This window comes from Carassius auratus, chromosome 9, assembly GCF_003368295.1.
Source record: "Carassius auratus strain Wakin chromosome 9, ASM336829v1, whole genome shotgun sequence".
Taxonomy (NCBI): Eukaryota; Metazoa; Chordata; class Actinopteri; order Cypriniformes; family Cyprinidae; genus Carassius; species Carassius auratus.
The window spans coordinates 23,495,083-23,517,712 of NC_039251.1; the positions used below are offsets into that span (position 1 = coordinate 23,495,083).

The 22,630-nt window shown below is 35.4% G+C and overlaps 3 protein-coding genes across 6 annotated transcripts; 1 reads left to right on the plus strand and 2 right to left on the minus strand.

Annotated features, from left to right (window-relative positions):
- The first annotated feature begins 3,177 nt into the window (after window positions 1-3,177).
- LOC113108797 (phospholipase A1 member A-like) lies at window positions 3,178-9,360 on the plus strand. Of its 2 annotated transcripts, none has more exons than XM_026272121.1 (11): window positions 3,178-3,682; window positions 4,355-4,571; window positions 4,660-4,837; window positions 5,066-5,174; window positions 5,707-5,808; window positions 6,018-6,110; window positions 6,185-6,370; window positions 6,819-6,908; window positions 8,372-8,480; window positions 8,599-8,754; window positions 8,861-9,360. In XM_026272121.1, exons 1-11 carry the CDS (start codon window positions 3,604-3,606, stop codon window positions 8,940-8,942), a joined length of 1,401 nt encoding a protein of 466 aa, XP_026127906.1. In that variant the 5' UTR covers window positions 3,178-3,603; the 3' UTR covers window positions 8,943-9,360. The 2 variants fall into 2 exon arrangements, with proteins under 2 accessions (XP_026127906.1, XP_026127907.1); XM_026272122.1 differs by having other exon boundaries at window positions 6,203-6,370.
- Window positions 9,361-11,326: 1,966 nt separating this feature from the next.
- Window positions 11,327-13,599, minus strand: popdc2 (popeye domain cAMP effector 2). The gene is made up of 3 exons (XM_026272130.1): window positions 13,079-13,599; window positions 12,173-12,281; window positions 11,327-12,027 (listed from the first exon to the last, which is right to left on the minus strand). The coding sequence occupies exons 1-3, from the start codon at window positions 13,573-13,575 to the stop codon at window positions 11,521-11,523; spliced, it is 1,113 nt and encodes a 370-aa protein (XP_026127915.1). The 5' UTR covers window positions 13,576-13,599; the 3' UTR covers window positions 11,327-11,520.
- Window positions 13,600-16,025: 2,426 nt separating this feature from the next.
- Window positions 16,026-18,815, minus strand: LOC113108815 (cytochrome c oxidase copper chaperone-like). 3 transcript variants are annotated; one of them, XR_003292811.1, is made up of 5 exons: window positions 18,771-18,815; window positions 17,523-17,660; window positions 16,778-16,895; window positions 16,309-16,381; window positions 16,026-16,208 (listed from the first exon to the last, which is right to left on the minus strand). XR_003292811.1 is itself a non-coding variant. In XM_026272146.1 (4 exons), the coding sequence occupies exons 2-3, from the start codon at window positions 17,639-17,641 to the stop codon at window positions 16,811-16,813; spliced, it is 204 nt and encodes a 67-aa protein (XP_026127931.1). In that variant the 5' UTR covers window positions 17,642-17,660; window positions 18,771-18,815; the 3' UTR covers window positions 16,026-16,208; window positions 16,778-16,810. The 3 variants fall into 3 exon arrangements, 1 of the variants encoding a protein (XP_026127931.1); XR_003292812.1 differs by lacking the exon at window positions 18,771-18,815 and having other exon boundaries at window positions 17,523-17,724; XM_026272146.1 differs by lacking the exon at window positions 16,309-16,381.
- Between the last annotated feature and the right edge of the window lie 3,815 nt (window positions 18,816-22,630).

Consider the following 22,630-nt stretch of genomic DNA (forward strand, 5'->3'; position numbering starts at 1 on the left):
ATTAACAGTCATGTTCTGCCTGATTTTCTTCTAATTAGATCCACAGTAGTAGAAAACATTCACTGTCTAATGTTTAGTGAATAAGGCTTGTTTTATGGTTAAAAAATGACTGAATATTATTTACACATATATAACTAATAGAAATAAATATCCATATAGAGAAGTAGTAAGTAGTAGTACTAGAAAAGTACTAAAACCTTTTACTTATTTCAAAAAGTAAAAGATTTTATGACTTGAAAAAAGACAAATCCAGCATCGGTGTTGTTGAGATAGTACTTAATGCATTTCAAGTGCCTTGCAATTAAACAATATGTTGTGGTAATTCATAAGCCTACCTGTCCGAGTCTGTACATTACTCCACTTGTCTGTTGGTGTTGTTTAGTGGTGAGGAGATTTCAGTGACCCATATTGCATGTTGTTTTTATTCATTTACCAACATACGGAGAACAAACCATTTTGAGGAAACATGCCAAGTATCATGAATATTTGATAAATGCTGTGAAATTGATGATTGAATGTTATTATAACTTTTATATATGATATCCAAATAAAATTGAAAACAGATTCATCAGCTTGCCTGACAGGATGAAATATATTGCTGTCCATTTAAAATGAAAAAAACAATTTTGTCTCTTTTAAGAAAATAATATATACTTTAAAATTTCATGAATGACATTAATAACATTCTGTAAGCACAAGAATGCATTTCTGTGAAATGTACTATTTTTGCATCACAATATTACTGTCATTGTATATATTATATGATTTAAAATCATTTTGCATGCTAAAATAACATAAAAGCAAGTGTAACAACCTGCTCACCATCTGACCTATGACATCCTATGACACATAATTCATGTAAAACAATTTATTATGGGTCCACATACACCAAATATCGTAAAAAGAGAAGGATGAAGAAGCCCATCAGTTCCAGTTATTAAAGAATTAGCCATTAATCAATACTTCATCATCATGACATACTGTTGTGATTGTACCATCGGAAATAGGCTATGTCCCTCCTCCTCATCCTGATTCAGCTCGTATTTTTTAAAGTGAAGAAAAGTACAGAGTGGGCAACCTCCAAGCTCTTCCTCTTTTTCTCCTCTCTCCTTGCCTCCTTTCTCCACCCATCCTCAACAGGCGTCTCATAAAGACGAAGAGGTGTATTTGAGTAGTAGGCTACCAAAGTCCTTTTAATGTATTCTATCGTCTTTGTTAGTACACAGTGTCCGTGGATCGTGTACTAGCCTACATAGTGATGTGAGTCATGTGACACGACTTGAACCGAGGCATCGGAGCTTGTGTCGAGAATAAATGGGCGTGCCAGATGAAGCCTCGATTCAAAGCTTGAGTAGCTGCTGCCTAGAAATCACGTGACCAATGTTAAACGAAGCTTCACTTTCTGTTCAGTCACGTGCGTGATTCACTATGCGTGTCAAAATGTTCGATTCCACTGATCTTAGCTACTTTAAGAATAAGTTTTATTCTGACTTATTCATTTACATTTTAGATACCCACTGAGAAAAGTAATATGAAGAATACAAATTATTTTAGTAAAATGTAATTATTCTTCTATTACATTATATTGATATTCGTACTGGTATTAATTGCACAGTTTAATGGGTAAATTAATTTATCAACGACAGAAATTCAACAAAAACAAACACACACACTGTTGGGCTTTTATCTGTGCATATAACTTGAATCGATCTATGGAACGTGTGGTGGAAGCTTAAAGGGCTACTCCACCCCAAAATATATATTTTTTGTCATTAATCACTTACCCAATGTCGTTCCAAACCTGTAAAAGCTTTGTTCGTCTTCAGATCAAAATTTAAGATATTTTGGATGAAAACTGGGGGGATTGTGACTGTCCCATTGACTGCCAAGTAAATTACACTGTCAAGGTCCAGAAAAGTATGAAAGACATCATCAGAATAGTCCATCTGCCATCAGTGGTTTAACCGTGTGAAGAAAACAAAAATAACAACTTTGTTCAACAATTCTTCTCCTCCTCATCCAGTCGAAGCGGAAGTGTGTGTGTCGTGATACTCCCTAAAATGGAGGCAAGTCACAGCAGACTGGGTGAGGAGGAGAAGAATTGTTGAACAAAGTTGTTATTTTTGTTTTGTTTTGCGCACAAAAAAAGTATTTTTGTAGCTTTGTAAAATTATGGTTGAGCTACTGATGTTACATGGACTATTTAATGATTTCCTTACTATGTTTCTGGACCTTGATCGTGGTAGTACCCTTGCTGTATGGGAGGGTCAAAGAGCTCTCAGAATGCATCAAAAATATAATAATTTGTGTTCTGAAGATGAACAAAGGTTTTATGGCTTTGGAACGACTTGAGGGTGAGTAATTTATGATAGAATTTTCATTTTGGGGTGAATTATCCCTTTAATCCTACAGAGCGTCTTTCACAGGCTTTTGGCTGCTTTATTTTTACTAACCACCAGATGAAGCTGTTTTTGACACTCTTGTTGCTTTTAATCTTTTACCAAAATAGTGCTTCACAAGGCTTCATTTGCCTATCACTAGAACTAACTACACACTCCATATCAGTGGCTTGTTTGGTCGTAAGCTGTCCTATGTTAAGACCTTCACTCACTTATAGAAGCTATTAGAAAACTCCTAAACTTGAGAGAGAAAAAAAAGAAAAAAAGAATAACCTTGACACCTAATCAGAATCAATCAATCAAGCCTGAGAATTTAAAGCGACAGACGAGCATGCGCTCATTCACTGGTGTGGACACTAATCGTCACAGTTATCATTCTTGGAATATTTATATTCTATTTGGGCAAGTTAAAATGACAAAGAACTTGAGAATCAGAAAAAGAGTGTGAAACGGCTTGATATTAAAAATGAGTTAAGCTTAATAAACCGCTGAAAGAGCAGCCATCTTTTCTGTCCTGGCACATACATCTATTCACATAAACACATCAATATCATTGTATGATGCTCAGTTTTTTATGGTACAATTTACAAAGTAAAACAACAGCACTTTTGCAGAAGATAGTCCTACGGGGGAGTCTGAACCTGAACAAACAAACAGTTGATGATAATGTCTTTCAAGTGGGGCCAGTTGATTGTGTTAATTTCACTTCAATCCAACTAAAACTCTTCTGAGAGTTTTGGCTCAACACTGTGCCAAAGAGGCCAGAGTCCAGCGCCTCTGGACAAACAATCAAACATTTCATCTGTGTGGTCATAGGTTCACAACCAGCTGCAGACCAGTGAACAGATCGTTTGTTTTTCTTTGTTGTAGTCAAAGCCCAGAAAGATTCTCCACTAGCTACACAAGTTATCACATGATGGACGCTGGGAATTAATGCCTCTCATGCTGACATGGTTTATTACAGCACACCAGGAATGGAAGGAAAAAACATTCATCTCGCTTAATCGGATATTGAAGCATTTTTCTCATAAACAAGCATTGTGTAACAGATTGAGGCTGGATATTAAGTGGATTCCAGGCTTCTTATGACAACTAACTGAAGAACAGGAACAAATGCATTGAAAGGACGCAGAGAGAGAAAGAGTGAATTTGCACCCAGTGAAAAAACAAACCAGCAGAAACATCTCAATCAGCTGATTTCATCATGTTGATCAGTGAAGCCATATCTTGGAAATGGATCAAGACTTTTGTTTATTTGTCAATGTGCATTACCTCTGCTGTGGGTAAGTTCAGTTTAGTTCAATATCAAATAGAATAAATCTTTAATTGTTCCAGTCATATTGGGTAAATACACCACACCTGAATTTAAATGATCTGCAGTTTTAGTTAGTAGTGCAGATGTTTATCTGGAGAAAGAGAAACACTGAAACCTTAAGCTAACATTTATTAATATAAGTATGTACAGAATTTGATTGTAGTCATTTTAATGTTTACAAATCCACTGATTCATTGAAAGTCTAATAAATTAAATTAAACTAAACTAAACCAGAGAGCATTTGACCTTTTTAAAATATACACAGAAGCATGCAGAGAATTACAAAATGGAGGTACAAAATCAAAACCATATTAAAAAAGCATGTTGAATTGCTTGGATCAAAATAAAAAATGCAATACTTTAATACTTGTATTTTTGACGGCTGTGATTTAACATGTTTTTAAATGTATTCACCTTCCAAAGTTCATTTCCAAAATATGCAGCTTTTGACCATATTTATTATTTAATATGTAATATTTTACTTTTACAAATTCAATTTGACAAAGTCAAACTTACACATCTGGGGACAGCAGAGACGGCAGTGTCTGGAGAATCTGGTGAAAGCCACCAATAACAGGTTAAAATCCATAATATTTGGCCTTGTACTGATGGTATGAATTCCATGCATTCGAATTTACAGGTAATGAGGAAGCATCCCGAAAGTGTGCTGACTTCAACAACACCACTTTGCTGGGATACACACAGGGCACCAAGCTCCAGGTACAGTACCTTCTTCTTACACGAAAGAATGCAGACTGTGCCAGCCTCTTCACACAGGACTGCCTCAACCATACCCAGAAACACACGGCTTACTTCAACTCATCCCTCCCCACTAAAGTCATTGTTCACGGATACAGGTGAAGCATTTAATTAGCAGCATTTCATAATAGGAAAGCATGTGGATGACCTTTTACACAGATGACTGTTTGATATACTGTGTTTCAGGGCTCTGGGCAGTAAGCCTTCCTGGGTGAGTGGCTTATCCCAGGCTCTTCTGCGGGAAGAGGACGTGAATGTTCTGGTGGTGGACTGGGTCTATGGAGCCTCCTTTGCTTATAACCTGGTGGTAGATAACTACAAGGAGGTGGCGGTGCAGATATCAGTGCTTATCAATCAGCTTACGGTAAAAGTCACAGTGTTTTGGTCATGTCCAAGTAGCATAGAAAACATTGTCGTAACAGACCATGTGACGACTAAATACTAAAGGATAAATACTTTGAGCAGTGTGAATTTTGTAATAAACATCATAAAATGTATCAGTACACAGAAGATCACAGTAAATGCATAGGAAGCACATGGTGAAGAATAACGTAGTACATTTTTGTTGCTGTTGTTTTTGTGTCCATTGTAGAAGTATGGAAGCACGCTGGAGTCTTTTCATTTCATTGGTGTGAGTCTTGGAGCACACGTGTGTGGATTTGTAGGGACCATTTTTGAAGGCAAGCTGGGTCGAATTACAGGTAATATTTTAATAAAATTGCTCAATTATATTAATATACACTGTACAGTGGGATCCAAAAGTAAATGACCATATTGAAAATATTGGTTTGAAAACCTTCAAAAGCTGTTATTGAAGCAAAAGCAGACATACAATATAAAACTGAGCAAATATTAAATTAAAATAAAAAAATTAAATTTAAAATATATATACAGCTGAGCAAATATAATAAAATAATTAAAATGATACTAAAATTATCAGTAAACAATAAAAATAAATTAATATATAATTCAATTATGTCCCAATGAGACCTTTGAAGATTGGAACAAACACCAACACTGCACCACACTGAATGAGGCTTTCTGACAAGAGCAGAGGCTGCAAGAGCGCTTCAAACAAACAATGAGAAACTGTTATGCCACACAGCCTTGGCAAGAAAACAAGACCTTGTTTGACCATTTAAAGTGTTTAAAATTTATGTGGAACCCTAAAAGTGGCTAACTGTGAATCGTTTAGTATAAAGCAGAACATATATCTGAGTTGTATGCCCTCAGGTCTGGACCCAGCAGGCCCGATGTTCAAGAGCGCTGATCCATTTGACCGTCTGGATTCATCTGATGCTTTGTTTGTCGAGGCCATTCACACTGACTCTGACTGTAAGAGTGAATCAGTCCTTTGGCTGAAATAACATAAACTGATTTTTTATTTTTCCAATATTTAACTGGGAATGTTTTTTGGCAGCTTTATTATCTTGATTCACTATCTAACCGCAAGAGTCTGTATAAGTATACCACTGGTGCTATTGTCAATACAGAAGTACAGATTATTTGTGCACAACTGAACTGAATTTCTATGCATTTGCCAGACTTTGGTATATCTATTCCTGTTGGGCATGTGGACTTCTTCTTAAATGGCGGAATGGACCAAGCCGGTTGTGCACGCTCAAAGTTTGCATCAAGTAAGTGGACAACAAAAGCTGAGACAAATAAACTAAATAAATGTACCATAACTTGATGATGAGAATCTTGTCAGTTTTTATCTACTTTCCAGTGTATGGTTATGTCATTTGTGACCACATGAGGGCACTGCACGTCTACATGAGCGCCCTGAATAGCTCCTGTTCCCTTATTGGTTTCCCCTGCTCCAATTATGAGGAATTCCTGGCAGGAAAATGCATCACCTGTGAGGGGTCCTTCAAGGGCACATGCCCGCAAATAGGTAATGATGAGTAAGCAGAATGTTTTAAAGGAACATCTTTCTGTAAAGTGTTTAAAGAAACATCTTTGTCTATTTATGAACACAAATAATGTAAAAAAAAAAAGCCTCACATTTTTAATTGACTCCTCAGTGTCTGATTAGATGTCTTTCATAAGGAGGATGGATACTGTTAACACATATCCTCCTTCTCAAGGATTTAATAATAATTCGGAGGGGTTTTTGCATGCTGATCTAATCTTGGATGGTAATGACCTTGATGTTCTAGTTCATTTAGGTGCTCAATCAGTCATTTCTTTTGTATACATAAATGTCTTACTCCAACTGGCCAATGTATCACTTGAGGCTGATTATGTAACAACAGGATAAAGTTGTTTCATGTAATGTATGATGCAAACCTTGCCCAGTTGTGCTCCTTCACTGTCTGTTTTTATCTGTGTATGTATTTCAGGTTTGTTAAAGAACAGTGGGATAACAGCGAATCCCCTGCCAACTCAAGAGAAGGTCTATCTTCTGACCACTGCTACCGCTCCTTATTGTGGTGTGTATGAGTTTGTGCATATTGTCATTTATCCACTCTCACAGATAATGTAGGTATTAACTAGTACTGGGTGTAATGCATTATAACTCATGCGAGTTATGTAATCTGACTTATTTTTTGAAGTAACTAGTAAAGTAATGCCCTACTTTTTAGTTAAACTCAGAATATTAAACCCGCAAAAAATATATATGTTAAATATAGACAAAAACCATTTATGTATTTAATCAGGTTTTATAAACCAATGTCTTTGCTACTGATCTTCAATGATCCAGTTTAGCCAAACTAAGCAAAAATTACACATTTGTGATTCTTTTTTGTTATTGCTGCTAAATAGTGTGAACTTTTATCTCCTGCTCATATTCTTCATGCAGTTTGTTTAACCCGAGTCCACTGCTGTACAGATGTGATGTTTACATTTCCTTCCCTTCTGGTGTGAAAGGGCTTTTACATTTGTAAAAGAAAAAATGCTTTCATATAAAAAAAATTAAAAAATAAACAAAAACAAGCAAGCCCTGCGCAGATTTAAAAAGTAATTCAAAAGTAACAAAATGCATTCCATAAAAATAAACTAACGTAATTACTTGTTTAAGGAGGAACACAATATTGTGATGCATTACTTTTAAAAGTAACTTTCCCCAATGCTGGTATTAACATCTTGGTATTAACAGCATTTTAGTAAGGATGCATCAGAGTGATCAAAAGTGACAGTAAATACTTTTACATTACAAATATTCAATTTCAAATAAATGCTGTTTTTCTGAACATTTTATGGATTAAATAATCCTAAAGAAAGTATAACAGGTTTCGACAAAATAATAATAATAATAATAATGATAATAAAATATAAATATATATATTAAAGGGATAGTTCATCTTAAAATGAAAAGTCTGTCATTCATTACCCACGCTCATGTCGTTCCAAACCTGGACTATATTAATGATGTCCATACTACATTTCTGGGCCTTGAACGTAGTAGTTACGTTGCTGTCTATGAAGGGCCAGAAAGTACTCGAATTTAATAAAAAATATTTTAATTTGTGATCCAAAGATGAACAAAGGTTTGGAACGACACAAGGATAAGTAATTAATGACAGAATATTCATTTTTGGGTGAATTATAAGCAGCTCTGAACTCTTTTTAAATCTTGATAATAATAAGAAATGTTTCTTGAGCAACAATTCAAGATATTAGAATGAATTCTGAAGAATGCTGTGACACTGATGTCTGGAGTAACGGCTGCTGAAAACGGTTATTTAAGATTGTAATAATATTTCGAAATGTTTCTTTATATATGGTAAAATAATAATACAGGTTAGCATCAGAGACATCTTTAAAAAATCTTACTGACCCAACACTCAGTCACCCCCTGATGTCTGAGTATTAGTTTATTTAAGAGTTTATGAATGTGTTATGTTAATGAAAAATACAGCCAAATAATTCCACTCATGCCCTTCTTTTTCAGCGCATCACATCCTAGTGGAATTGAAGGTTTCCCCTTTAGACAAGACTGCTGAATTTCAGCTGACCCTGATTTCTGTGGGACACCCTGAGACAGAGCTGAAACTCAAAATGTACATATTATATTTCCAACAAGCAATAGCCTTTCCTTTTTTCCTTTTTTTATTGCATGTTTACTCCTTCAACTGTTTAAATCAGACGTGTGAATATCTTTGTACATATGTATTTCAGACATACAGATGAAATGCTGCAAAAAAAGGTGGCTGCACACCCAGAGCAACTGTGTAAAATTGACTCAGTGCAGCTGAAAAACACAGGAGGACGATTCTACAGACAAGGAGATATTCATTTTGAGTATATCTGCATCTCCGAAATCCCTCAAACCAGGTCAATGTTCGCCTTTAAACTCCTTGTCTCTTTCTGAGTACTCATTACACAATATGTCCCATGTAACACCACATTTAAAAATACTGTATTTCTGTTTATTTTGCAGAGGGCTGGTTCCTTTATGTGTGAAGAACATTAATATTGGACGGGGAGTGCCATGGTCACACGACTTTGTACAGTTGTGCTAAATTAAAAGAACACAAAATCTACTTAAGAGAGCTTATACATAAGTCTTTAATTAGTGAGACTCAAGCAAAGGTCACACACTAAAACTTGGGTCGGGAGGCAAATAAACCTTGGCGACAAAGACATAAATAGGATACAAGGGGAGTGAAATGCTTAAACTCTGTTAGATATATTTATTATGCTTTAGGCCTTATATAATGTACAATATGATTTTTGTGCTCTGTTGCAGAGAGTGTTAGTGAAATATCAGACAAGAGGAATCAAGTCAGTCATTCAACACTCAGTAGTTCTTTTATGTGTTAATATGTGTGTTGAAAGTGCTGGTTCACTTCAAATGATTAAAATGTTTGGAGTGGTGCAACACTCAATGTACATTTCATTATTTTGCCACTTTGATTAGTGTCTCTAACTGCATACTGCATTCTTTATGTTAAAACTCAACTCTGTTCATTAACCATTAGTGATAAGTCACATTTTGAACCCATCACTTAACAATTGGCCCCATGAAATATTGTTTTCATCAAATGGTCATTGTAATGTCTCAGAAGATGATGCTGAAGCATTTACTAACGTCCTATTATGATAAAGCACACACTTTTGTAATAAATCTCATTATCTATCTAATATAACTCTGAAGTACTGTTGAAATTCATTTGTGTTTGAAAATCTAATTGGTTGCCTGTCTCATGTATTCCAAACAGATTTAAGTACAATGTACATGCCAGTACAAATAAAAATAAAACAGTAATTTTATGTGCAATGTGGAATCATATATATATAACAGTATCTGTTTTGGGAGGTTTGATCTTTTGTCCTATCAACGTCCAAAAAAAAAAAAAAAAAAGCATTTAAAGATTCTTTTTACTGTTCGATGTTAATGTTGTCTTCATTTGTATGAGGGGAAACTGATTCGATGGTTATTTTGGTGGAGGAATCCTTCAGATGTTATGGTCTTTACACTGCTGAAACCATTCCTACAGCTTTGGGGTGTCAGTAGGGGCCAGTGGGGCACCTCCTCTTTGGAATCGAAGTCTTCCTGGATTATCATCCTCTGTTAGATTTATGGAAAAAGGTGACACATTAAAATGTCATTGAGAACTCCGCAATAAATCCCATAACTCAATTCAGCATGTTTGTATCCATCAGTGTAGTTCACATATTGGTTTCTGTAGTCTAGGTTGTATTCCTGGACATGATCCATATATCTCATTCCTTTGGAAACTAGCGTGTGAAGGTCATGTCTCAAATGACAGCAGAACCCTCCTCCTCCCACAGCTGTCCCACTATCCTGTACCCTGCAAAGTGCAATGTGGCTCTTGTTGGCAAAGCCAAGTATTTCAAGAGGGAGGAGTGCTGGATAAACAGACTTGGTATGTTTGGATCCCTGGATATCCCACACCCCTTCCAGTCTTTCACCCAGCCTTGTGCTAAAATAAAACCAGGCTTCTCCTAAGCATAGAAACACCTATCAAAAAATATCCTAGGAGGAAACACTGAATATAACTCCACTACCATGTACTAAATAAAACTTAAAAGCTATCTCTCACCCAAGGAAGCCTTTTCCTCTCGCCAGAATGCACGTGTGTTAAATGAGGACATACTTTGTGTTGTGTTTGTTTGTGTTAAAACCATTTAAGTTGAAGATACTGTAATTATTACAGAACCCCCTACACAAATTAATGTAGAAATAATGAATATTAATTGCATTAAATCATGAATGGATAGTATCAGTATATAGCCAATTAATAATAATAATAATAATAATAATAATAATAATAATAATAACAGGCCTAAAGATAAAAAAAATATTATTAAGGAAAGATATTTATTATTGTTTAATTATTTGAAATCAAATTTTAATTAGATTTTAAATTAATAGAATAATCAATATAATTATAATAATAATAATTATTATTATTATTACTATAAGTCTACATTAAAAAAACATAACGTAAAAATTTAATATAAATTAAAATGGTATTACTAATGTTATATTATTATTATTATTACAAGCCTAAAATTAAATATATCAATTAAATTATATGGATCATAATATTCTTACAAATATATAAGTATATCATAAATATAATCATAATGAATTTAATAAAATAACAAATTATTATTATTATTATTATTATTATTATTATTATTATTATTATTATTATTATTATTATTATTATTACAAGCCTAAAATTAAATTATGTAAGAACAGTATTATCAATATACTTAAATTAATAAATTCTTATAGATAATAAATATTCTTATAGCATATTAATTATGATATATATTCAGTATTAATATATTAACTGAGATCCCTTCTTCACATTTATCAAATGGCAGTAAAGTCATAAATATAATTCAGGTCAAAAAGAAGTATACACTATAATTCATCATGCATATTTATCACTCTGCATTCTCTTAATCAGTCATTGTTTGTGCAGTTCAGTGTCCAGTTAGTGCAGTTGTGCCTCTTCATGCAAACCAGCCCCATCTTTATTGACCCACCCATCAATCCTTCCTTATGTACTTACATTGTGATTTAAGAAGTGTCCCAGTGTGTTAGCGTCAACACCCCAACCTTTACTTCAAATAATCTCTCTCACTCCCATAGTCCATTAGAGAGCCTGTCATATCAGCAAAGTCCTCCAGAACCAAGCTGGTTGAATCCTCACCAGAGGGCATCTCTGTGTCTGAGGGCCAGAGCCGGTTTGGAGGTTTAGGCACAGGGCTCTTTCCCTGGTCCGGATGCACATTTCTTGCTTCTAAGCCCTGGTTAGACGGGGCTGGATCAATCGGTATGGCTGTAGCATCTCCTTGGCTCCCCCTGGGTGGTGAACTAGCACTGCCACCCTCACTGCCCTGTGGCGAGGGGGCGAGGACGTGGTAGAGACTGGGCAGACGGATATCAAGGCGCACACCACTCTTGGCAAACAGCTTGTCATTGAGCGAGTACAGTTTGTCAGCAATGTCACTCCCAAGCATGACTGAGAAAAGTCGGGCAATGTAACAATCCTTAGACAGCAGAAGGTAAAGCCGACGTCTGCGCCAAGAGATGTAACGGCAGTCCGTCTCTGCAGTCAGTGTCACCTGAGGGCAAAAGGGTCACGGGATGTTTAAGGGCATGCAGTATTTCATGATTGTATGAACATTGAATAATTTTGCTTGATGGCGCAGGCTAAAAGAAGTTACCAAGATGTACCTGATCACCTGATCAAACAGTATGTTATCATACCTGGAAGTTGCCCTCTTCTGTAGGTCTTAGAGACTCCCATTCTGGAGAATCAAGAAACTGATGAGGGAAGATATAATGGAGAAACTGTCCTTCTAAGGACACTCTAATCCTGTAAAAACAAAAGATCTGGTTTTAAACACAAATACTATGTCCTTAGAAATGTACCTTTTGTATTCATGTTCATTTAATATGGATTTGAAAAACATTTGTAACATTTTCAAGAAGCATGGAATAAAAATTCAGTCTAAATGCACAGTATTACAATACAGATAAAAAGATCAGTCGCTTCTTCCGTTTTATCGCAACTTTAAATGTAAACCTAATAAGGTGTAACCATCAAGTAAAAAGGAAGTAAAAACTTTATTTTAACATTAAATACATATGTGTACATATCTTAAAAAAAAAAAGAAAAAATATATTTTTTTAAAAAGGTAAATATCACAAAAACCCAAAATTAATCATTCAAAAATATAGTTTCACCACATGACATTTCAGAATCTTGACCTTGACACAGTCATGATGTCTGCAGGTGTCCATTTCATTTAAATATAAATAAAATGCCTTATTTATTATGCCCTACAACTACTACTATCAATGTAATTTTAATGGACTGTATGTATTCATCACATTTTATTATTATTATTATTATTAATCAATAGATATGTCAAAAAAACATTATTGACCCACAAAATATTTTTTTTCATGTTAATTATTATACTACACAACTGAGAATGTTGCATTAGTATTGCGAGCTATACTTCAAATATTAAGTACACCTTCAGGAAAATAAGTAAATATTTAGTGCAAGTTTTTACAGTAGTAATAGTTTTAAAACTAGTTCAAGATCAATCACTAATCCGGAGAACTGTATGAGTTTACAACTCTGCCAAACATTCTGTTTCTCACCTTCCAGAAAGAAGAAAAGACAGCTGATCAATGGGTGTCTTCCCCTCGACAGCATACGTCTCCTCAGCTGCTAGAGACAGCACTTTGTTCTCGCTGGCAGCCATAATCTCTTTAAACACCTGCACAGGTACATCCAGAGGCAGGTAGACTGCTGTGTAAAGCGCAGAAAGCTCCTCATTAGTTAAACCGTCCTGCATCAGCCGAAAAATCTGATGACACACCTGGGCCAAACACTGCAGCATCAGCAGCAGGTTCCAGAGGAAAACATCAAGGCCACACACTGTCAACCAGCCCCACAGAGCCAGACAGAGGAAAGCGGGAGCCCAAAAGCTGAAGATGTACAGGGCTCCATATGCTCCACTACCACCCATATAGCCCAAAAAAAGAATGGTGTTACCCAGTTGGTAGATGGCACCTTCGGTGCTGTTGGTCCATCCATCACAGAGTGTATGATTGAAAATTATAGAGTCAATCAAGATAGAGTCACCACTATTCATGTTTATGGCTATGTGGTCTTCAATTCAATGGAAACTAAATACATAAAAAAAGAGCCTTAAAAATGAAAAACTAATGTCAGATGTATATTTAAAAAAAAGGTTGTTTCATTCAGCCTCTAACAGCCAATCCACATCTTACTGCCAAAAATAGTTGGAATGAAAGAAGCTTCATAATTCCGATCCCTTGACACCCACTTTTCCTTTTGAATTTGACAATATCAGCCCTATAGCGTCTCTGCTTCTGTTCCCTGTCCTGCACTGGACTGTTGGAAACATGGAGCGGGAGAGGCGGGGATAGAGACCCTGAGAAGGATAACCATGTTTGGAATTGAAACCCATGGAGGAAAGAGCCACAGACAGAAAGCAGACTCGCTACTTAACATAACACAATGATGGCCGGCCAGAGTGATTACGATAACAGGTGACATGCACTGACGTCTGGGAAGATCTTTGAAAGCTCTGCCAGATGTCACCAACACTCGTTTTCTCACAATCAAATAGACAATTTGTGTTCCAGCTCCTCTAATGGTGTTTGAGGGGAGGAGGATACTAGGTATATTTAGACAATCTGAGACAGATCAAATAACAGGGGAGGTCATGTAACACTGTTTACCTTCCCTCCCTGGCCATTCCTTTTTGTAGTTTCACATAACTTGGTCCAGCAGTTGTTGGTAGTTAATATGCTGCTGATTAGCAGTGGAGTGCAAGAGTGAGTGGATTCTGTTTCTTGTATTATTTAAGCATAAGTTATGAGAATATTGTTGCATTGTTGTGTAAAATGCCATATGGCATTGTTTGCTATATTCACAATACAGCATGTTCTTCAGTGGCCATTGCTTAGTTACTCCATAAATATCAAAATACTGAGGACAAATTGTAATTAACCCTTATTTTATAACGTTAATTCATTAATTGCCATACTTACAAGAATACATATATTTTATTTGTTTCAGGAATCTATTCTTATGTAAAAAGACATTTCCAAGAATAATAATTATAGTAATTGCTAAGTTGCATTATTATTATAAATATACAAAAGAACAAAGATTACTTGTATTAATTTAGAGAAACCGTAAAATTGGGAAATGGGGCACCAGCAAATGCACTTTTTTATATATATCAATTAAATAAATAAACGTTAAATTTTTCAATATGTAAATCATAAATTCGCCAGTTGTTATGATCGAAACCAAATTAAAGTCCTACAAATTATACAGAGGGTTATATACTCGATTAAGAATTTGAAAATGAACTTCCTTCGCTTTGGGGGGGTTAGAAATGTTAAATATTTTGTTCTTAATTTCTTATCTTCATCACTGGAAAAAGTCTTCATTTGAGGAATATTGATGTAATTTAAGGAGGCTTTCCATATTGTTCAGTTTGGATCATTTAAGGTTAGTGAGAGTTGGTCTATTCATTCACCAAAGCTAGGGTAGATGAGGAACTGCATTATTTTGATATAAGACATCTGAGTTATATAGTGTGTGAATTATACAAGAAAAACAACAATCCACTTTGAGAGCTGCACAGTGATATGTGATGTTTTAGCACAGATGGAATGCTCTATACAGTGCAATGACGAATCGCAGATCCATTTGTTTTACCTCATGAAAGCTTATATAAATGGAAACAACTGAAATGCACAATGTCAATATACATTGGATATCTTGTGCAGCTTAACTGTTATAGATGATAAGAGAGTGTTAAAGTTACTATTCAGAGCAGTCAGTTTGACATGTACCCTGCAAGAGAGGCATGCTGATAAAAAATGTTCTCACTCATGTACTGTATGCACATTCTCATTGAAGTAAAGCACCATCAAATGACAGAAATAAACTAGCAAAAAACTATTTGACATTTAATATATGAAAAATATCAATTATGCATTTTGTTGTGCTTATGCTGGGATTTAATGAATTGAACATCAAAATGTATAAGGTAATTAGAAGCAGGAATATTGAAATAAGCTAAATAAGCAGTCTGTTCTTGTGTTTGCATCAGGGACAAATTACACTTGTGAAATCTTTAGGAGAAAATTATGAATTGCTTTTGCTGGGCTCACACCAGGTGTAGATACTGAATAAAAGCGCTTCTGCGGGTAGACCTCAGATTAGAGTGTGCTGGGAGCAGCAGCTCTATTTTAGGCCTGCATGCATAGTTAAGTGCAGCTGTCACCAGCCCAACGCTGGTCCAGGGAACTCAAAAGCCAAGCGAGTAGGAAGCTTGAAGGAACAGTCTGTTTGCGTAAAACTGCTTGGCCTGCAGTGTGTCAACAGACACTACTTCATAAATAATTTAATGTGATAAAATAAGTAAATCTAGCATGTGATACATGTTGATTAGACTGAATAATTTAAAATAGGCTGTAAAAAGAGAAAGCCAGCCTTGTTATAAGAATCTCTGCGCATTGCATACAAATAAGAGGTGAAGACACAAGAAAAGAGAATGGATTAACGTCTTGCATAGGATCTTTATTGACCATAAATGTACACAAATCGTATATGAAAGAAAGAGACAGAAAAGACAGACATTTCCCTTAGAGGAATAAATGCAGTCCTGCATAATCTTCTCTGCAGTGTAGAAATATAAATAAATGATCACACCGGGTCCCATTTCACACAGGTTGTCATTCGCTACAAAAGAAAGAAAAGACAAATTTTTATTTAGAGGAATACATTTTTTTAAAGACATATATAAAGGGAGTTCAAATATGGAAGTTTAAGCATTATTTACCAATGCAGAGTTTTAGCAGAATATCTGAGCTGCTCTGTTTCATACAACAACATGAGGATCAGGGCCTGACAAGCTTATAGAAGAGAGAGAAAAAAATAATTCATAACCATACAAAAAAGTAGTCCTTTGACTTGTGCACTATATTCACAGTCTTCTGAAGCTATATAATAGCTTTTGTAAGGAACAGACCTAACTGGCAGCTGTGGACACCATTTTATGTAAGGGAGAGAACAGCTTGGCTATGTGCTATAAATAACTCCACAGATGTCAGTCAGTCATGCAGACAACATGTGGAAGCAAAAATGACAAATCTGAGGAGAACTATTTCTTTGAGTTAAATCTATAGTGCAAGGAGATCTCTGTCATAAAATTTGAGTTTGGGGCACCCAAGGTGTGGAAAAAATGTGAGAAATATCACTAAGGATATTCTTTGTAAGCGATTACCGGTAGTCATTTTTGTGACACTTACCATTCACTCAATCTGATGATGATGATGGTAGTATTATATCTTAAAACCAAGTGCCCTCATGCACTCCTTGTGCGCTTCGATGAGGCCTGTGCAGCTTTCTTCTCCCTTTTCAATTATGCTGCAATGAAGACAGTACTGTGTCATGGTAAATTGTGTCATTATTTACTAGTGCTGTCAAATGATTAATTGTGATTAATCGCATCCAAAATAAAAGTTTTTGTTTATATAATATGTATGTGTGCTGTGTATATTTATTATGTATATACAATACACACACATGCATGTATATATTTCAGAATGTATAATACACAGTGTATTATAATACACAGAACACACACATATTATGCAAACAAAATATTTTATTTTGGATGCGATTAATCATTTGACATTACTATTATTTACGAACCCTCATGTTGCTCCAAACCAGCTTGATCGAACATACAAAGAGAAATTTGAAGAACTGCTCATGCCACATCAATACTCTCCAATAGTAGTTCAACAGTAATCGGATTAGTTTTACAAGTAATACTGACAATTTTTATGGGGATTTGGATCCTAATTGAGCCTTTCAGTCCTTTAAAAATTATTTTGTCCTTCACAGAAGAATGTAAGTCATGCAAGTTTGGGTAAACATGAGAAAGAATAACATAAAGCACAGAATTTAATTTAAATGTGATTTTTTTTTAATGTGCAATAAAATGTCTCTTTAAAGCAGAAGCTAACTAATAGCTAAAAGTCTCCTCACCATGCATCTCGTGCTTTTTTGGTGTCAGGACACGCACAGCATGGTTTGAGAGGTTTCTTCTGCACTGCTTCCTCTATTGCTGGTGAAGCCTCCACACTGGCTGCTGACAGGCTTGACATTTCCACTTACAAACGCTGCCTGACAAAACAAAAGAGCATGAGACATTTTTCAGGTTTATACTTCCGTTTAAACTTTAGATTATGCACATCCAGCAGAGTGCAGCAATCTAACCACCATGTCACTAGTTACATCATGTCCTCTGTTCATCGATTAATGTCCAGCCGCCCATCCCTCGCTGTATCTTATCGTTTGTAAAAGATATTCAGATAGTGGTGTCAGGTAATATGATCATATTACCCCAATTTTACAGTCTCTGCACTGGCTACCTATTAAGTTCCGTATCAGTTACAAATTATCATTACTTACCTATAAGGCCCTAAATGGTTTAGCTCCTGCGTACCTAACTAGCCTTCTACCACGATACAATCCATCACCCTCCCTAAGGTCACAATACGCTGGACTTTTGGTAGTTCCTAGGATAGCAAAGTCCACTAAAGGAGGTAGAGCTTTCTCACATTTGGCTCCCAAACTCTGGAATGGCCTTCCTGATAATGTTCGGGGTTCAGACACACTCTCTCTGTTTAAATCTAGATTAAAAACACATCTCTTTCGCCAAGCATATGAATAATGTATCTTTTAAATTGTGAGTGTAGTTGCATCTGATCAAAGGTGCATTTTTATTCATTAGCTTGGGTTAAACTCATTTTACTTTGTTGGATCAGCAGCTATGCTAATGATGTCTCTATTTTGTTTCTATTTTTTGCCACCGTGGTAACTAGGATTTACACAAGCTCCAGTCTGGATCCAGAACACCTGAGAAGAGACGATGCTGACCCTCAGAGGACCCCAGATGATGCTAACCCTGAATTAACAAACAGAACTAACAATTATTGTTACATGTGTGACTGCATCATATAATAACTTAATTAATAATATTGATAGTTCATCGTCTAGCTGACTACGTCTTGTATTATTATTATTATTATTATTATTTTTATTTTTATTTTTTTAAATCCTGTCAAATGTGCACAAACTACTAGCTACTACTAAATATTGTAGAAACATAATTTTCTGTAAAGTTGCTTTGTAACGATTTGTATTGTAAAAAGCGCTATACAAATAAACTTGAATTGAATTGAATTGAGTAATATCAAATAATTAAACTGTCTCTGACAAACTTTTACTCACTCTTTATGATGCAGAGACTGATGTGCTCACTGACGTGCGTACTTCTACACAACCTGGAAGCTGCAGCGGTCAAATAACAGAACCAGCCGGCGGAAGTGAGTGTCGCGTAGCTTCCGGGTCAATGTCTTACAACAAAAACAACAAAATCAGCAATCTACAGCTATTTATTACAAATATGATTTACATTCACATGTGCAATGGCTAAAGGTTAACGAAACGCGACTCAGTGTAAAATCAGGTCATAACAAAATGCCGAACAATAAAACAAAATACAAGTCTTATACAGAATAAAAGTCATTTAAAAGTTTAGGTTATTAATATTATGTATATTATAATAATATTTCTTAATCATTAGCTAGCATTTCAGTGTATTATTTTTAATACATATTTTAATAGAATTGTAATTACACATTTAATGGTTATATTGTCTCATAACATCATATTGTCAAACATAAAAATGTGTTTTCAATTTATGCCAGATGAGTATTATGAACATTTTTTTCTTTCTGAGTAGATATTTGCAGGCAGATTCACATAACTATAGAACTATACTTACTTCACAGATGACTTCTGATATTGATGATAATAGGCTTCTTTTTTTTCTTTTTTGAGAAGTGAGATTTTTGTGTGTGATCCATCCACTGTGTGTTTATTCAGCATAACTGTACTATCTATGCTTTTTTTTTACAAGAACTGCTTAAAATATACCAGACCCCATATTCTACACATATTCAGCACATAGGCTAAGTGGATCTCTAAAACAAATGCAAAAAGGGCACATATAGCTTTCATGCTGACCTTGCTTCTGATGTGAAACAGATTTACATCTCTGTATAGAAAATAAAGTGCTTTCAGAGTTGCTACATTAATTATTTCCTATGATCATCACCATAATTTTTTTTTTTCTTATTTAAAAATGTAAAGCTTTTGAGGACAGACTTGTTGACAGACTTAAAACAAGGAGGGGAATAATAGTTAGATATAATTTATAATCAGTCTACCTGAAACAGAAACCAAACCCCAAAGATGCTAAAATAGTGCTGTCTCGTGTGCCTGTCACTGTGTGCAACTTTTTTTTTTTCTTTTTTTCTTTTTTTTTTGCATCATGTCTGACACATTCTTTTTCAAAACACTGATCAACAGCTAATATAGCAAAATATTGTGTTGATAAATGTTTATATTGCATTTTCCCTGCATTTTCTGCTACGTTCAGCATGCTATGAGCGGCAAAAATAGAACATTTCAGTCATGATGTCAATTTGTGGGCCAACACAGAATGCCAACTCAGCATGGACTCCCTCAGGCATTTCTACTGAGTTTTTACTATATCTTTGTTAATTTTCTACAACATAAATTAAACACCCATACTTACACATTAATTCAGAAAGTGCTGTGTCCGTTTAATTTCACATAATTTGTCAAGAATGTAAACAGAAAACCATGGCTGTGCTTTACAGTTTTAAACACAATAATTTCAGAATTTATATGTCATGTGTTAGGTGCACTCACACATACACACACACACACACACATTATATTGGTAAATAGTTAGGCTATTAATATAATAATGATTAAGTATACCTTTTATAATGAATATAATGTTCTTGTTTTTTATTTTAAAGTTTCACAGATTAAATAGTTGCATGGAAGCATCATTTCAGTATTTAGACATAAGCACAGATAAGTATGTTAATAAAACCAGTGACTAGTCATGTTACCCACTTGATAACTGAATGCAATGTGACATGGATATTACAATGAATGAGTGCAGTTTAGGTGATTGTTGCCTTCTGAGAACATAAGATCAGTTACATGTTACATTACTTGAATACCACTTTGAATTTCAACACTCTGTTGTGACTCTCATAAACATAGTCTGCCAATGCAACAAACACTGTTTTCACTTTACTGGAGATCTAGTGAGCTCAGAAATTGTGTTGTGGTAAGCTGCAGTTGTCTGTTTTTGATGTAAACACATCCACATTGAAAACACAGAACAGTTTCACCAGCTGCACCTAAGAAACATAGGTTAAACTCCAAAATCGGCTATGCCTGCAAAAAATAGATTCCTGTATTCTGTCTCTTTCTGAAATAGCAAAATTATCTGAGCACTCTTGCGTGTTCATTAGAAAAAATCACTTTGTAATATCAGTACAGTCATTTACGCACAATAAGAGCGTAAGTAATTCAATCACCTACCATTGTCAGCCTAGGGTCCGGTTCTATCAGAACCATCTCTCTAGTTCAGATGACAATGGTTGTGATATTCAAAACCACCTTGTGTCAAAGAACTGCCCTGCAATCCAGATGAGCTGAGCTGATGTGAGCACGAGGCAGAGATACTGAATAGTTGATGAGACAATAGTTAGTTTGACAGAGGGGGAAGAATGGAAAGTCTGGAACTTATCTCCTTCTCATTTCTGGACCGAGCCAAAGGACTGTGATGAAAAATTACTCTGCGGCTGTGCATGTGCACACGTGAGAGAGAGGAAGCAAGAGAGCGAGCATGAAGACGATGAAGAAAAGTGGATGAAATAGTCAGCATAAAAGAAAGTCCAGAAATAAAGTTGTCAGAGAGGCATGGTGAGAGATGTAAGAGGTGCTTCGGTGATCACAGTGCTTAGTCAGGGCCTGGAAATGCAGCGTCTCACACCTGAGAATCACAGCCGCTTCAGCTGGAGAGGGTGGAAAAACCTACTGCTGCCGCAGTTGAACAGACGCTCGCTGCATGTCTACGGCAGTGAGATGGCTGTGGAGAAGGAGTGCTTTAGACAGAAAGAGGGAGGTGTGTTGGTCATCCATCCCTTCAGTCGTTTAAGGTACTGTAATCTATCTTGGTGTTTTTATTTAGTATTTTTGACAAATAAATTTTACCTTATTTCATACCTTTAATAAATAAAATTCTACAATAGTAATACAAAAGGTAATACAATAATTAATTAAAATAAAATATGTTATAAAATAAAATAGAAAAATACTAATGCATTTTGAAAGGGACTGTCATGCAAAAATACCATCTTTTAAAATATGTCTAACTTGTGTCCTTATTTATGCAGGAGTTATTACATCATGTGTATGGTGGCCATAACATTTCTTAATCTAATTGGCATTCCAATGGAGATTGCCTTTCTGGATGGCAACAGTGGAGTAGGTTGGGAGGGTTTTAATGTGTTCTCGGACACTCTGTTCCTGATTGACGTGGGGCTTAACTTTCGAATGGGGATCATTACTGACAACAGTGAGGTAAGGATTAGTTCTAGACAACACAAATATCATATTGCTTAAACTTGTCCAATTAATGTATCTGTATATTACACAGGGAGCCATTCTGGATTTGAAAAGCATTCGACAACAGTATTTAAAAAGCTGGTTTATACCTGATGTGGTGGCAGCATTCCCAGTTGGTTACATACTACTTATTGCGGTAATGTGCCCTTTTCTGCTGAATCTTTTGGCTGTATTGAAATTACAAAGCTCCAAATGGAAAAAAATGTTTTGTGCCATTGTCATGACAGGACCTACAATACCACAGTGACTCTCCCTCATCCAGAGCCAGCAAAATGATGCGCATCTTGATGTTTGTGAGAATCCTCAGTCTTGTTCGCCTGTTGCGTGTGTCAAGGCTTGTTAGGTTTTTCAATGAGGTGGAGAGAGTAAGTAATGAACTGCTTGAATATGAAACTGTTCTTATATTAATGAAACAGCACACTAAATATCAGTTTTGTTATCATTCAGAAAAATTATTTGGATGATGCTTTTGATTTTTATATTGAATCTCTGCCCATATAGGTTTCAAATGCCAACTTGGAGGTGGTGAGGGTTTTCCTAAAAATCTTGTCTTTATTTATGATGATTTTCCT